The sequence below is a fragment of the Myxocyprinus asiaticus genome, chromosome 37 (genome assembly GCF_019703515.2).
Source record: "Myxocyprinus asiaticus isolate MX2 ecotype Aquarium Trade chromosome 37, UBuf_Myxa_2, whole genome shotgun sequence".
In the NCBI taxonomy this organism is placed as follows: domain Eukaryota; kingdom Metazoa; phylum Chordata; class Actinopteri; order Cypriniformes; family Catostomidae; genus Myxocyprinus; species Myxocyprinus asiaticus.
In genome coordinates this window covers 17,469,487-17,486,141 of record NC_059380.1, presented here as the reverse complement: position 1 = coordinate 17,486,141, position 16,655 = coordinate 17,469,487, and the positions used below count along the sequence as shown (strand labels likewise).

The 16,655-nt window shown below is 39.2% G+C and overlaps 1 protein-coding gene and 1 long non-coding RNA gene across 6 annotated transcripts in view; one reads left to right on the top strand and one right to left on the bottom strand.

Annotated features, from left to right (window-relative positions):
* The window catches only part of LOC127428149 (elongation of very long chain fatty acids protein 1-like), a 34,449-nt gene that overhangs the window by 11,404 nt on the left and 6,390 nt on the right, over positions 1-16,655 (top strand). For 2 of the 4 annotated variants that reach the window (XM_051676278.1, XM_051676275.1), the window contains exons 2-6: positions 14,261-14,348; positions 14,924-15,114; positions 15,254-15,334; positions 15,425-15,481; positions 15,638-15,743. In XM_051676278.1, coding sequence (XP_051532238.1) covers positions 14,288-14,348; positions 14,924-15,114; positions 15,254-15,334; positions 15,425-15,481; positions 15,638-15,743 — 496 coding nt within the window. In that variant the 5' untranslated portion in view covers positions 14,261-14,287. Of the gene's footprint in view, positions 1-5,498; positions 5,692-14,260; positions 14,349-14,923; positions 15,115-15,253; positions 15,335-15,424; positions 15,482-15,637; positions 15,744-16,655 lie in introns of those variants that run through there. The other 2 variants (XM_051676276.1, XM_051676277.1) reach the window with 2 other exon arrangements.
* LOC127428155 (uncharacterized) overlaps positions 1-16,655 on the bottom strand; it is a 40,834-nt gene that overhangs the window by 20,467 nt on the left and 3,712 nt on the right. Inside the window, exon 1 of one of the 2 annotated variants that reach the window (XR_007895035.1) lies at positions 5,755-6,055. The exons of the other annotated variant lie outside the window; for it this stretch is intronic. This is a non-coding gene — a long non-coding RNA (uncharacterized LOC127428155). Of the gene's footprint in view, positions 1-5,754; positions 6,056-16,655 lie in introns of those variants that run through there. 2 annotated transcript variants of the gene reach the window in all.

Below are 16,655 nucleotides of genomic sequence, written 5' to 3'. Positions count from 1 at the left end.
AGCCTAAGCTGCTGACTCATGCCCAGCGGCCACCGCCCAGTCTGTTGGCCTTCCTATCCTTGCTACCCTCCTCTTCTAACTTGTTCCCTCCCTAAACCTCCTCCCAGACCACCGGACCCAGTCCCCTCCCTAAAACCTCCTTCCAGGCCACCAGACCCTGCCTCTTTCCTGAGGCCTCCTCCCAGGCAGCTGGGAGGAGGCCCAGACTCCCTCCTTGGTTTCCCTCCTCCCTTCCCTCCCTTCCCTCCCTTTCTGTTGTAGTTCCTGTTCTGTTTTTTTGCCTGTTTGATGTTCCCCTTTTTGGGACACCAGGAGGCATCCCTTTGGGGGGGGGGGGGGTGTAGTAATGTCACGGTCTTGTCAGTCTGTCAGTCTGGGTTTTTGTGTAACAGGACCATGACATCATCGTTCTGTCTTGTGTTTCGTTTTCTGTCTCTGTGTGAGTGCACGGTTTTGGTTGTTATTTCCCTGCCGTGTGCTCCTCTGTTGATCTCATGTTTCATGTTCGGAGCATGGTGTCTGGATCCTGACTTCCCTGCCTGGTTCGGTTTCGGTTGGTGTCGGGATCCGGACACTCATGCTCCTTGTTCTGTCAGTTATCGCCGTGAGTGCATTGCGCTTATGTCATCTTGGAGGCATGCGCTGTTAATTGTTTATGTCTGTCTCTCGCGTCCATAGACACACTTCAAGTTGCGCTCGCGTTGCGCGCCAAGGTCGCAAGCTGTCTTCACGTTGTGCTGAGGTTCAGTCACTTCGTTTTGAGGTGTCGGGTTTATGTGCGACCGAACTCTCGCATAGGTGTCCTGTCTCGTTTTGTTGCCTGTTGTGTGCATCACATGGCATTTGCCTCGTGATGTACATACAGCTTTTGTCTAGTGTGGGAATGCATGCCGTTGATTGGCATTGCTATGCATTCTCTCATCTTGTCTGTTGGTTGGCATGAGCGTATATTGCCTTATTGTCTTGGCGATGTGTGCTCATGCCATTTGGGTGTTTGTGTCTTGTAAGAGCACGTGGCTTTGTTTTATTTCTGTATTGCCACGTGTCTCTCAGTCTTGCATCATACACCACCTCCTTGTTTGCCCATTATTAGTTAATATGTTACACCTGCCCTGCCCATTAACCGGTTTGATTTTAGTCTCCTCATGTGTGCTGTCCAGTGCCAGTTCGTCTTGTGTTTGTCATGTTTATGTCAGTCCATCTTGTGCTCCTGTCTGTCCTGTGTCCAGCCTAGTCCGGTCCAGTTCGTCTGCCCCAGCCCAGCTCCAGTGGGCTGCCAGCCTGGATTATATTTTTCCCCTATGGGGTAGTTTATGTTTACCTTTTTTCTTAGTTTATATAAATTCATTTTAAAATTAAGAAGAAACATAACTATTCCCATAAAATATAATGGCAGGGAATTCTGGGAACGCTGATTACAGTTTTTTACCGTAAGTTTAATAATGATTTACTGTAAAAAGAACATGTACTCTCTTGTTAAACATAATTTTTTACCATTAATTATACAGGAAAATCAGACTTTTTACTTCTAAAAATGTTTAATTTTTTACAGCATTTCACCGTAAAATTACCTGTATTTTCTTTTTTAAATATATTATAAATTTTTACCGTGTATTTCAAGTTAACTACCCGTTAACCAATTTAAAAACTTTTTACTGTACCATTTTTCAGTCTTTTGCCATTAAAATTACAGATATTTTTTACAGTGTACAGTATCTTGGTTTGTTTTGGTTTAGATCTGTATTTCTCTGTTTCTTTACTCACAGTGGTGTGTTTGTGTGCTCATCCTGGATGTCTCAACCAAGTGGAGAATGAGATAACATCTGTATCCATGGCAACGCGAATACGTCACATGAGAAACTGCTTGCACTCCACCCTCTCGTGAAGCATTGGATAATAGTTAAAAAGTACTTAAATATTGATCTTTTTTGCATAAAAAGCATTAATTTAACCACTGGAGTCATATCGATGACGTTTATGCTGACTGTCATGCGACGTATTACTTTATAAAAGCCGGTTAATGCGTTTACATGACCACACACATTGTCAGCTTATTAAGCATAATCGGTTTAAAAAATGCATGTAAACACACTCGTTGTGAGTCACATTGATTTTTATTGTTAAAGATTCCAGTGGACAGAATGGACAGTTAACATCATAACCTAAAATGAACCGATTTGTCAAATGAATGAAATGTTTTAACATGAAATGTTCCACGCCAAAGAGCAGCAGGGCCATCAATTGTTCTTGGAATTTGACTCTTTGTGGATGCATCTGTCACATGTGCATGTGTTTGTGTGACAGTCATGGTAGATGTAAAAATAGGTTAATAATAAATCAGTACATACCCAAATAAGACCGTATGAATGAAGTGCTTTAACCTGAACATTCTGTTTCAGAGATGTTTAAATTCACACACTCTCAGCATCATAATATATATATATATATATATATATATATATATATATATATAGGACATACATTTCTTTAACTCTAAATGAAACATCACATCCAGGTATGGGGATGTGGGGCTGTTAAATTCCCATCTCCTGTGTAAACATTCATCAGCATTTGTCTTTTAATTGTGGTACTGACAAGAATTATTCAATGCTTGAAAAAGGTTCACATTTTTTATATTTTGCTGTAATGGAGGGAGGAGAGAGGGTGGAGAGATTGATAAGCATTTCCAGTAGGGCTTGTTTGGCCAGCAGGAGGTGCTGAGATTTTGTGAGAGACTCTTCCTCTAATATACTCTCAAACAAGTATTTTTTTTTTCCGCTTTCTCACTCACACACACACACACACACACACACACACACACACACACACACACACACCACACACACACACACACCCTGCTCATCCTTAAGGGGGTAGATGGACCGGTCCAACAGGCTTGAACGGTAGACAAGTTCACCTGTTCAACACAAACACTAGATATCCGAAGTCTGAGAACTCAGGCATCTCACTTTTCACCGACTCGACAACCTTGGGACCCGCAGAGAAATCGGTGTCCGTTCAATCTGTGGCCACCGGGCATGGAAAAGTAATCTTAAAAATCGTTGTGCATCTGCTAATGTGTAAAACAATAATGGCTATCTAGTAGACCATCTGTAGGCCATCTATTGTTGGTCGTTAATGTGTTAATGATTACTCTGCAGACCTACACCTGAGAAACAAGACTAAACTTGAACACATTTTAATACAGTCTTTGGTCCACAGTCACTCTCATAGACTTTGATTTGTGTGGACTTGTTGAAAGTTTCCATAATGAATCACAAGCCTGTTTTATCACTGTATTGTCTTTTGCCAAAATAGGTGACAGCGTGGAATTTCAGTATAGAGCAGGTTCTTATACCTCACGTGTTGACTTCTGAAGGCAATTCAGAATCCCATTTTAAGGATTGATTTTCTGCACTATTATATGCAACTGCTTAAATTTGAACAACTAAAAAGCTGAGAGTGGCAATTGCATGTAGTTCCCTGTAATGGAACTGTTGTTACTATTTCATGTAGTGTATGATCTCAACTTTTACACCCTAAATGTCAAAATGTGACAAAATGCACAAATGAGTTTTGGATCAAATTAGTAAATTGAATTTTAAATATTTGCTTTTTACACTGTATTAAACTGATCAGGTTTTAATCCAGTTAGGGCTGCAAGTGTGAACATAGACTTTGTGTCATTGACCTGCATGTATTTCTCAAGTGTAATTACTCTCTGAACATGATGATGAGATGTTTGCGTTTGTAGTTTTTGCTTAAACAATGTGTCAAATCATTTTATGATCTCTTTGACAAGACTTTTAGCTACAGCTGTGCTTTGTAGTGTGTAATATTTAACTTCATAAAATCAGTCTCACCTATTTCAATACATGGCCAAAACAAAGTGTTGGTAGTGTACATGGTAGTTCAAGAGCATTTTTTCTATAATCAAAATGTTATCAGTTTTAATTGTTACTCAGTCTGTCAAATAGATGTTGCAATAGGTTTATGGCAGTTCTTTAAACCACAGGCCTTATGTCAGGAGATCACAGACTACAAACATAATTTAGAAAAGTCTGTGTCTAGTCATGATGTTGTAAGATGACTTATCTAAAATATCTCAAATCCACTATGATGTTGAGTGCACCCCATACCATGAATGCAAGCTTGACAGATTTTTCTTTTCTTTTATGTATACCCTACAGTTTTGCTTGTATTCAAATGGAGACTTGACATTCACCAGTTTGATATGTTAGTGGGCCACCTGTTTGTTAATCTTTGCATTAACCAAAAAAAAGATCCATTGTGTTGGGACATTTAAGATTGATACCAGAATTGTTTCCAACTCATCCGGATAGATGTGTTACAGCTTTTGTAGAGTTATTTTACTGATTGAGTAGTTTAGATTATTTGCTTTATATTCATGGCATATAGTTTAGATAAGTTACAGGGTTTATGCAAAAAGAATGCAAGGTGTTTTTAATAACAGGCTGTGTATGGTTGCTGAAAGCTATGCTTTTGTTGGTCTAGAGGAGGGTTTTGTGTTTAAATGAGGGATAGTGATGTTATAGATGCCGGCTTTGTGTTGCAGGGTGTGTTTCTCTGTTGTCCTTCTGGTTAGAGCGTGGGGTGTGCAACAATAGCCCCCTTCATTATTACAAAGTCTCTCTGATTTCTCGTCTCTGCTTTTGAATAATATTATGGGCACAGACCAGGGTGAAACCAGGGTACCAGGTCGCTTGCTGTTCAGTTGAATTCTCAGCATTAAGAGAGAGTGGGTGGATCCACTGCATACAGAATAGGTTGTAAGGAGTGCACCGGTACTAACTGCTACACTGTTTCTACAAGCACTTTTTTATGCCCTTGGGGTTTATTTATTTACTTTATCAGATTTGTTTTTTTTTGTTTTGTTTTGTTTTTTTTGGTCCTCGAATCAGAATTTAAATCTTAAAATAATGAAAATCCATCATAAAAGTATTCATTACATTTTTAAAAACTTTCAATCAAATTACCACAAACCATTTCAATACTTACTGTATGGGAATGATTATCACTTTTTTACAGAAATTACAGCTGTCTCTGCATCATTTCCGTCACAACCAACAATTGTGTCATTCCAAGAAATTGATATTTAGCACGTGGTGGAAATGTTCATGATGTTTTAGAAAAAAATGACAAAAATGACCTATTTCTTCTGTGATGTATGTTCATACACTTTTGGAAATTGTTACCGGATACATTAATTAAACTATTGAGAGTGTGAAAAGTGTGTTTTAAGGGAGTTTATTTTCTAAAGGCACACAGGGCCAAAAGTGTTCATAGCTGAAGCTTTAAAGTTCTACCTTACTAGCATTATGTCACACAGAGTGTTCTCTCTTTCGCTGTCTCTCCCACTCCCGTTTTCATCCTCCCTCCTCCAGTTTGCAGTCTCAGAGCCAGTTATTCATCCATAGAGTGAGTCAGGGTGGGAGGGACCAGGAGGCCAGCCGTACCAGTCACACCGTCATTTCTCTAACACACACACACAGATACTCTGTCTATTTTTCCTTCCACTTCTCCTGCTCCCCCTCTCTTTCTCTGTCTGTCCCTCTCTTCACTGCCGCTATCCTGGTTTCTTTCTCTAACAGCTGTGAGAGGCCAAACGCTGAAGTAGAAGAGAAGAGGTGGGTCGCCGGCACTCTTAAAGTAGGCAGGAGTTTATAAAAGGTGAGCCATTGGGATTTTAGCGATTTTCAAAACTAGACTTATTCGGTCAGTACTTTTCCCTACCTTCCTGAGCAGCAATAGGACTGTAGTTGTTCTGTTGGGTTGGTCTGGTTTTGATAAAGCATGGTAAAGTGCAATCGTCGCCTTTTCTAACAGCTTTTATGGTGTGATTCTTCTCTTCTTTTGTTTATTATTAACTCAAACATGTTCCCTTTTTCGCGAATGATTCACACACAGGATGCCTGTTGCCACAGCCTGCGTGTAACCCCACCCTAACTATTGGTGAAATGCAAGTGTTTTGGTTAAAAGGATAAGGGCATCATTTACTCACTCTCATGTTGTTCCTAACCCATTTGACTTACTTTTTCCCACTCAACACAAAAGGAGATGTTAGGCAGAATGTAAGCCTCAGTCACCATTCACTTTCATTGCATCTTTTTACCTTATAACAAAAGTAAATGGTGACTGAGGTTAACATTCTGCCTAACATCTCCTTTCATGTTCTGTGCAAGAAAGTGAGTCATACTGGTTTGGAACAACATGAGAGTAAATGAGTAGAAGTTGTTGCTAAGTGAGTGACTGTGCCTTTTCACATGATGTCAAGGAAAGCAAGGACAGATTACAGAGCTATTACAGATTTTCTGTTTGCTTTAAATGTCTTTCTGTCTGTGGCTTCTGACCTGATGAGCTCTAGTCACATGACTGGCGGGCTGAGAGCAGGGTGGTTCCCCGGTCTTTGCTAGCAAACCGTGTCATTTTACGCCTGCCCGCTAATTCTCACAGAGCACATTTAAAGGGCTGGATATGGGCTTATGCTTTCCGTATGTTGAAAGATGGAGAGAGGGAGGGGAGGAAGTGAGAGAGGAGGAGGAGGAGGAAGAAGGAATAGACCACTATGAACCTAAAAGCCAGTGTACAATGGCATGTTTTATTTTTCCATTTGAAGGGCTTTTAAGAGGGAGATGTTACCATAAATGGTCATTGTGCTTGTCTTGTTTTTCCTGTCTAATCTTCAGAGACCAGTGATGTATTGTGATATTCGCTTTTAACTTTCACAAAATTTGTTTTTTTAATTATTATTTAGGGTCAGTGCTGTGACAAAATCATTGTCAGGCTGAGAGAAGGGGCCGGATTCACAAAACATTCTTAAAAAAAAAATTCTAACTTAAAGGAATAGCGCACCCAAAAATGAAAATTCTCTCATTTACTCACCCTCATGGCATCCCAGATGTGTATGACTTTCTTTCTTCTGTAGAACACAAATGAAGAATTTTAGAAGAATATTTCAGCTCTGTAGGTCCATACAGTGCAAGTAAATGGTGACAAAAACTTTGAAGCTCCAAAAAGCACATAAAGGCAGCATAAAAGTAATGCATATGACTCTAGTAGGGATGTGCACGGTTACTGTTTTTAACATATGGTTAACCGCGAGGTTTCATGAACGGTTAATCGGTTTTTCGTTGGGACATGGGAATAATGTTTATTGCGATGGAATCTCCTCAAACACTCAAAATAGCAGTAAATAAAGTGCAGTGAGCTATGAGCCTAAATAGCAAAATAGGTTGATCTTCAAATGATTAAAATCTCACATTAAACTTAAGCAAAAACAATCAAATTGTCACTGCATGTAGTATGCGCTCTGCCCAGGCAGGCTGACATTTCTGTGAGGCAGCTAAGTATTGTCATGTGCATGCTGCGGTTAAATAGCCTTTTAACGGGATTTTGAAATGGTTTAAAAGAAAATGGCATTGAACTTGTCCACCTATTGTTCGTAAATATGCACATTAGAGCAAAAGGAAAACGCTGTCTTACCGTTTATAAAGTGCTGAATCTTTTTTAATGATGTAACAGTCACTTGAAGTACTCTTTGCAACCTGAACTTTTTCTAAAGCAGCACAGCACAACAAATAAAACAACGCAGGTGTTTCATGATACATTTATAAAAAAATTAATTTATTTTTAACTTTACTTGGTGTCTACAAATGTAGCAATCCTGTGCGTGACATTCAGCGCAACAGTCAAAGACGCCCGTCCAGTGCGTGTTAACAGTACACAGAAAAACAGCGCAGATGCACAGAAAATCATGTTTGAACAGCCCCTAACTCACCCTAAACTTGAAAAACTGACCCAAACCCGACAGTTTGTTGGAACTCGTCGAGTTCGGGTCGGGTTGAAGACCTATTGCACATGTAGAATAACCGAATAGTGGCGCATTGAGTGGTTAACTGAATTTCAACTATCCGTGCACATCCCTAGACTCTAGTAGTCCATGTCTAAAGCAATGACTTCTAAAGCAATCCAATCGGTTTTGGGTGAGAAATGACCAAAATGTAACTAATTTTTCACTGTATATTTGCGCTGTACACTGCAAGTTGAAATCGTGATCGTCAAAATGATTGCTGATGTCAAGATTTATAGTGAAATAAGATTACATTTTGGTCTGTTCTCATCCGGAATTCTTCTAAAAATCTTTGTTTGTGTTCTGCAGAAGAAAGAAAGTCATATACATCTAGGATGGCATGAGTGTAAATTATGAATTTTTTTTTTTTTATTTTGGGGTGAAATATCCCTTTAAGAATATTCTGTATTCCTGAAAATACTTCTTCTGAATGTTCCTAACTTCTTTTTAAGCTGTTAACGTTCACTAGATACCTTCATACAAACTTCTCGTAATTAATCCTAAGAACTTTCTTATTTCTAATTTTTTTCTTAAGATTTTTGTAAGTGCAGCCCCAGGTCTTGAAGTTGAATGACAACATCAATAGTGCTGAAAGTGCAAATTTTTTTTGTACATTTTATTATTATTCTGAGCCATGGAATGAATGTTTTCACACAAACGTGTTTATGTAAAACATTATATTACAGGGTGTCGAGTAGGACTGGCGACACTGGTGCCGTGACCCTGATTGGAGTGAGGTTTGGGGGTGGTGTGTGTAATGCAACCAGCTGGTACTTAAAGCTATACAGTGTGTAAACCTCACTCTCATGGCCTTAAGAGGCGCACTAGCAACCGAGGATGGAGGCCATAGCTTTTATAGCCTCCTTGATAGTGCATCTGACTCTCATGTAGGGGATCGCCGGTTCAAATCCCGCTCGGGGCGGGTTGAGTAGGACCAGTGACATTGGTGCCGTGACCCCGATGGGAGTGAGGTTTAGAGTGTGACGGTAGCCAGCTGGTACATGATAGCTGTGCAGTGTGTAAACCTAACTCTCCTGGCCTTAAGAGACGCACTAGTGACCGAGTCTAGAGGTCATGACCTTTACAGCCTCCTTGCTAGCTCATCCGACTCCCATGCAGGGGTTCGCTGGTTCGAATCCCGCTCGGGGTGGGTCGAGTAGGACCGGTGACATGTTCATGCATTCTGAGATAAGAAACACCAGTTGATATGCCTCCTTTCAGTTCTTAACACATTGTGAAGGAGCTTTCTGAAACTTTTGTGTATGAATTATAATGTCAAATCTCCTGTCTAGGTGTTCTAAGATTTACTCTGAAATGGTGAGGACATGTTTAGTGCTATTTAAAGAGCACCTATTATGGTTTTTCAAATATTACCTTTCATGTAGTGTGTTATATAGCTGTTTGTGAATGTAAAAAAGTCTGCAACGTTTCAAAAATCAAAGTGCACGACAAATGGATTTATTGACTCTGAAAAGAAAGAACCGATTCTGAACACCTGAAACGAGTTGTTAGTAATTCCAGACTTACTTCCTGTACTACCTACGTAATTTGGTAACAAAAAACCCGCCTCTGGTCTTCAATGGCTGCTCGCGAACAGCTTTGAACCGCCCTCAAACACTACACTAAGCGGTAGACCAATCACAACAGACTGGGACATCTGACCAATCAGAGTAAGGTGTTCTCTCTGAAAGGAGGAGTTTAGAATGAATCCTTTAGAACGGATCATTGAACAAGTCATTTTTGACACTGGGATAAACAGGTTATGCTGCAATTTAAATTATGAGCAAATTAAAGTGTTTTTTGACCTTGACTGCATGTAAATCTTTTGTATGAGACCTTTAAAACAAAATTAGGCACGTTTAAAAACCATAATAGGTGCCCTTTAAGAGAGTTTAAGCTGCTGCTTTACAGCTGATGTTGGCAGGCAGGGAGGCAGAGCTGTTTATTTGAACTGAGCCTTCAGAAGATAAAGACAACATTTATAGATCCATAATGTTCCCTTTTGTTGCTATAGTTTCCCTTTGCATTAAGTCATTATTTTGGCCGATGAGAGCCAGTTAGTCTGGCTCTCTATGTACTGTTATCAGAAGAATGGTGGAGTCGTTAGGGTATATTTTCCAACTGATACAGGTAAATAACTCGATCAGTGGTTGTAAATGAGTAATTTACAGCTTAATCTTATCTAAATGCATGGTTATAATCCAATATCCTTATGTGTACGACTACTGAATGGGTCTACGTACTGTATTTGTGTTCTAAAGTAGATTTTTCCTTAGATTTGAGTGTTTTCCTTTCAGTGTTTACTTGGCTATTCATTGTAATAATGTTAAATGCTAATATTATTATATTTACTTTTGCATTGGGGTTCAAAAGTCTGAATCGGTTTGCTTGGATTTTGCATATTTCTTTCTTAGTACCTGGTATGTCCCCATTTTTCTTTAATGATAGCATTCAATCGGGCTGGCATGGACTAGTATGAGCAAAAGCTGATGATCCATGTTATCACAGCATGATTTGAGAATGTTCCAATGAGCATCTTGTGTATTTAAATGGAAGCAGGAAGTTAAGGAAATCTATAACCTTTTATACAAAGGGGTTAACATGGTCAGTGTCACGAACTGGATCATTTGATAAGGGATTTAGAAACTGTGCAGAATCTTATTTCGTATTCATTTTACATCAACATTGTTTTTGATATTAATATATTTTTGTAATTTTTCAAAATCCTAAAACTTCTATTTCCAGGTTTAAATTAGATTTAGAATCCCTGATTTTAAATGTGGATTCAGACTTTAAACACCACTCAGATTTTTTCTTTCAGAAGTAGTCAAATCTGAAAAATTATCTCATGTCAAATCAATTTAGCAAAAGATTGAATTGGTTGCCTCAGATGAGCACAGATCCAACATTTTGCACCATCTTTTCACAGCATTTGTTAATATGTAACTTAGAGAATAAACTGTTAATAATGGGGGTGGTAATGCTGAAGCTGTCTCTGTAGCATCACTGTACAATCCTACTACACAGCCTACTTTAGTTCTTTTTGTTTTATTGAAAATAAAAACTTCAGACGGAAGTGCTTTTTGCCAGGGAGGGACTCTGATGCTGGTGGCACATAAATTCCTCTCTTTTCCAGCTCAAGGTTGTGTGAGACACACCTGAACCCCTCCTGTATTTACCCCGTGCTCTGTTGGGACACGGATATGTGATAAGAGCAGACTCTCCTTCCTCTCGGTGGACGTATAAATCCATATATAGTGTCGAAGCTCAAGCATTAATATATTGGTGTAGGTGACAGGGTGTTTCACAAATGTTAAGGTGATGGAAGCATTTCCTCACTTCTGCTGTTCCACTCCCTTTCCACTCCTGTGGCCACACCCCTAAACATCAGACCATATCGACCAAGAGAAAGAAAGAACACATGTTCTTCTAAAAAGTTTTATCCCTAAGAAATTATTTTAAACATTTTTCAGAAGTACTATTCATGTAAACTGATTTTAATAACTGATATGATTAAAGGCTTTATTTTGGAACAGGCTGCCTCATGGGGGCCGCCATGTTGAGATCACATGACCAGCCGAATACTGCTTGCTTTATTTCAGTAACCCTCCTATTATCTGACACTTTAATCATGGCTGACTACGAATAACACTTTTCTACAAATCTGGTATTGGTAACTGAAAACTATTGCTTTTGCATGTTGCTGCTTCCACACTAGTTGTCCCCATATCGGCCAGCGAAACAAACAGATAAATGACTGAGTGCACCTTTAATGGATAGAAAATGGATTTAGGAATGAAGCATTTTGAATTATGAACATTTATTAAGTTGGCTTGAAGAAGCCAACATACTGCTATTCTACAAACTTTGTTTAGGGTTTTTGTTTTTTAAATCCTTAACACTAACTCCTCTCAGAGCTTTCAAGCTACATCCACTAAACTCGGTATAGACCTTCAGATTCTTCAGGCATAGTGTGCCATGTCTTTTCTAACTGATCAGACTTAAGTTTTCGCAGAGCTTTAGGGGAGGTCACACACCGGACGTGTCTGGCGGACGACATGGCGCCAGTGTCACGTTCCCTATACGCATATTACGCAGTCTGCGCAGGGCACCAACTCCCCAAGGGGGCACCAGAAACTCCACCAGCTGCCCTTACTCGCATGTTAAACGTTATAACAGTCACGGAACACAGCCGATTGCCTTGCGCTCACACTTTCTCACTGCGCCCAGCACCTTCGCACCGTGCCCCTTACTTCATACACTAACCTGCAAACTCATCAATGTCACTTTGTTCATTCTTGAAGAAGTACAGAAACCTTCGTAAATTTTGTGTATATCTGCACTGCACCTGCCACCTGCACTGCACCTGTGGGTCCTGTCCTAGACACGACGTGATGTGGTGTAGCCCTTCTCGTCCGGTTTATACTTTGGAAGAGGCCAAATTTTTTTTTTCTCCTGGATGAACTAAAGCACCCTAGGCAAACGAAGCCGCCGTTTATACTATGTGCAACGTTGCTTTACAATTAATTTGTTTAGGGTTAAGTCACGTGTTTAATGTACTGTTCCAGCCAATAATGCAAGTTTTTCTCTCCGTGGACCGCCGCTTTTAGTGCTGTGCCGCTTCTTTGCTTTATTCATTTTGTCACGGCCCCTTTCACTTTTAAAAACTCAAATCTCTCTCCACTCATTTGTCGTGGCTGTGCCATCTTTGTAGAGTTTGTTTTGCAAATAATGTAAAAACTATACTTCCATACAATCTCTGAGAGATGGGCTTCAAAGATATCCATTTTAAGGACAATAAACTAGGTAACAACTCCTCAGCTGGCATGCGCGATTGTAAATAAAAAGCATCATGTCCAAACCACATCCACGAATAGTTTTAACCAATCATCAGCGCTCTTCGACCAGCCGAGTTCTCTTGGGTCAAGAATTTAAGAGACGTACGCGAACAGGAGAAATCTCACCAAATGAACACCTTGGCAGAACAAAATCGTCACTGCATTTCGTCATCATTTGTAGGCGAACTAAGCGAAGCCTGTTTGCGCAGTAAGTATAAATTAGCCTTTAGACTTACATTGATGGAATGCTCCAATATGTCAATGGAATGCTCATTAATTCAAACTCCAAATATCCGAAATTCAAATGTAAACAAACCCACAAAAGCCTTTTATCTGCTTTTAAGTTTAAAAAACCTTTTAAAACTAGTTTCAACTTTCAGACACGGCTTTGTCAAGCAAGAAAAGTTTGTCTTGACAAACTTTAGTTCTTCATGAGATGCACCAAAGTCTTTTTAGCAAGCCTGTTCACTTGTTGGCCATCTTTAGAATGAAGCCAGGCCGCTACTTTCTACGTAAACAGCGGCATGACAGTGCAGCTCCTAGCTACTTGAATGGGGTAAGACCGAAATCTCCAAAACGGTTGGGCAAGATTACAATCAAATAACATATTTCAAATCTGACAACACTGGTATCATAAATTGTGCTTCTTTACCTCAGTCACGCAAAAAAACTAAAAAAATACGCTAATGCGCACGCACGTTCTCAGGTTTATTGACAGCTGATTTCTGTGACTGGCTCTTTTACCTTTAGGGCAGGACTTCCTTTCCATATCCATTGACTGTTCCAATTTCTCCCATTCATTTTAATAGAAGTGACCCATCTCTGGTAAATAGTCTCTGGATACACACAAGACACGACCCAACCGAGTGTAAAGGGGTTGTTAAAACATAAAGCCTTTTTATCAATGTCAAGATTTTAGGTAAAAAAATAAATAAATAAAAAAATCGTAGTTTTTCACCATTTTTAAATCACCTTTTTGCTTTCACTAGTTCATTTTTACTGGTCCTGCAGTGTGACAAATACATTTGAGAAGTACAAATACTCCATGTAGTCTCTGAATCAATAAGAGGACATCCAAAGCTGCATCCACAATAATTATAAAATTATTAGCAAAATACTGTTTAAAATAATTTTAGATGGGACATGTCAACTTCTCTTAAAAGTATTTTGCGTCAACTACCTAAAAGTATCTGTTGTTCAGGCCACATATTGTAAAGTTGACCACAACATCCCAACCCCCCCCCCCCCAGACACATTGGTAGGAAAGCATCTGGTTGTTAAATGGACATGAGCCTAACGTCACATTTCCAGCATGCAGTTCATGGTCTTTCATTTTCACTGGCTTGGCAATTGAGCTCACCTGATCCAGTGAATTAATTCCGTCCCTTACAAACACTGGCTGTATTTTCTGTCTGGCATTAACTCAAGGTAACTGTTGATAGATAACCCAGTGTTTTTAATTCCTCACTTGGAATCACAAGCGTGTTTTGTACCACATGACTGCTACTTAAGACTGACAACTACTCTCTCTTATCCCCTCACTATTGTGTAGTTAATTGTGAAGCTGACATCAGTGAAGATGCTGGAGACACTGAGAGACAGAGTACTGGAGGTTTATGATGGCCTGTTAGCAGGAAGAGGTAAAACAAACAATGCATATATTTTACATTTACACTTTGGAATGATCACCTAGACACATTAACTATTGTCATGAATTAAATGATGCTGTTATTCTGACTAGTGGTCGACCGACAGGGTTTTTCCATTTTATTCACATTTTATAGAACTTTAGTGCTGATGAGCAACGATGGCAGTGTGCAGGTCAAAGCATGCATAGTTAGAAGTGTTCGCCTTCACATACACACACCCCCAATTTTAAACAATTTACTCAAATTCAATAAAAGAAATTGTAAACAGAAATTGTTCATTATCAGTTGACAGTAGCCTATATTTTGGAACGGATACAAGGGGCACTAACAATTCTGTTAATGGGCCAAGCAGACATGTTATCTCAAAAAGACAGAGTATCAGCTAATATACCAATCTGTCATGAATTTAGACCAGAACTCAATTGAATCTGTGTCTGGGAAAACCATTTCTTAACATTTCATCATCTAACGTAATATTTCATTGCAATCGTTAGATTCCGTTTGTAATTTTATACAGTATTAGCTGTTGACACATGTGAAAGAGCTGTATTTTTGTGTCTCTCTAGACAACCGGTTGAAGGATTACCCTCTTATGGAAAGTCCAGTTAATATGACTGCTATTCTGCTTGCTTATCTTTTCTTTGTACTGTATGCTGGCCCTAAGCTTATGGCCAACCGCAAACCTTTCCATCTGAAAGAAGCCATGATCTTCTACAACCTGTCCTTGGTTGCCCTGTCTGTGTACATTGTATATGAGGTGAGAGTGAGCAGATTTGTGCCCCGTCGCACAGCCAAACGAAATTAATGTTTGTACATTGTTTGAACTTAAATGTATAAAGCTTGTGTGTGTCTGTATTGAGTCTGAAAAAGGTAAACCATCTTTATGTAATCTCTAGTTCTTGATGGCGGGGTGGGCCACAGGATACACGTGGAGATGTGACCCATGTGATTATTCTGACAGCCCTAAAGGTCTCAGGGTAAGATTTACTGTGTGATTCATATAGCCTATTCTTTATAATGAATATTCAAATTCTTTGTATTAAAGATGTTTTGTTTTTTTTGCCCAGATGGTAAACGTAGCCTGGTTATTCCTGTTCTCAAAATTCATTGAACTTATGGATACGGTAAGATTTAAATATATATATATATATATATATATATATATATATATATATATATATATATATATATATATATATATATACTCAAAAATTGCTGATTTGAAACTATTTTTTGGTGTTAGTGAGTAAGTTCATTTAGTGATTGTTGTCGTTGTTCAGGTGTTTTTTGTACTGCGTAAGAAACACAGTCAGATAACTTTCCTGCACATCTTCCATCATTCCTTCATGCCCTGGACATGGTGGTGGGGCGTGAGCTATGCTCCAGGTGAGTCAATCTGCTGAAATATCTGGGTCATATTTACCAGAGCAATTAGCAAATGTTGACATGGTTGACACGCTCAGTTACAGTGATGTGACCCGTTACTGGAACCTGACAAACTTATATTCAATTCGGATGTGATTTTGACAATTTTCCATAAGCTAAGAAATTTTGCATGTGCTGATGGCTTTTGTAAATAAGGCTCTTAGCTTTGTGTCACAGTCTTTTGCCTTTTAAATAGAAGTTATATATAGCACTGGCATAGAATTGGGGGAGACGGGGGACACACATCCCCCCAATGCTGTAAAGGGGGTGATTTGCCCCGCCCCCGCCCACCTCAATCATGCATCAGTCATTGTTTACATATTTTTAACAATGCTGAAAATAATTTTGTATGAGATATCTTGCAATTGCATGGCTGTTAGTCTGACATATTGAGACAAAAAACTGAAGTCCCCCATCCGCTGAACGAGTTGGTATCGCCCAACTAGACAGCGGTGTCACGTGGTACCTGTTACTTTTCTCAGCACTGGCCAGGATGCATGAACACAGTAGTTTATTATTACTGGATGAGGATTTTTAAAAATGCTTTTATAGATAATGCGGAGACGGATTTTATTCACAGGTATGAATCCTTGCAATTATTAGTTTTTGTTAAAAATAACTATCCAGTGTAAAATGTCTCCAAATGGATATAAAGCGTCCTTAGATTTAAATGCGGATGAATGGAGGATTCGGTTTTGAAGGGTCAAGCACCCCCTGCAGGAATAAAACACCCAAAACAGTCTGTGGCTGACAATGTGCAATTTTGGTCAGGAGATCTGTTACCCACACAAAACTTTTGCATGAATTTGGAAAACTTGAAATACATCACATGAGTCATATGTAGAGTCAGTGGAGATGTTAAAGGCATCCATA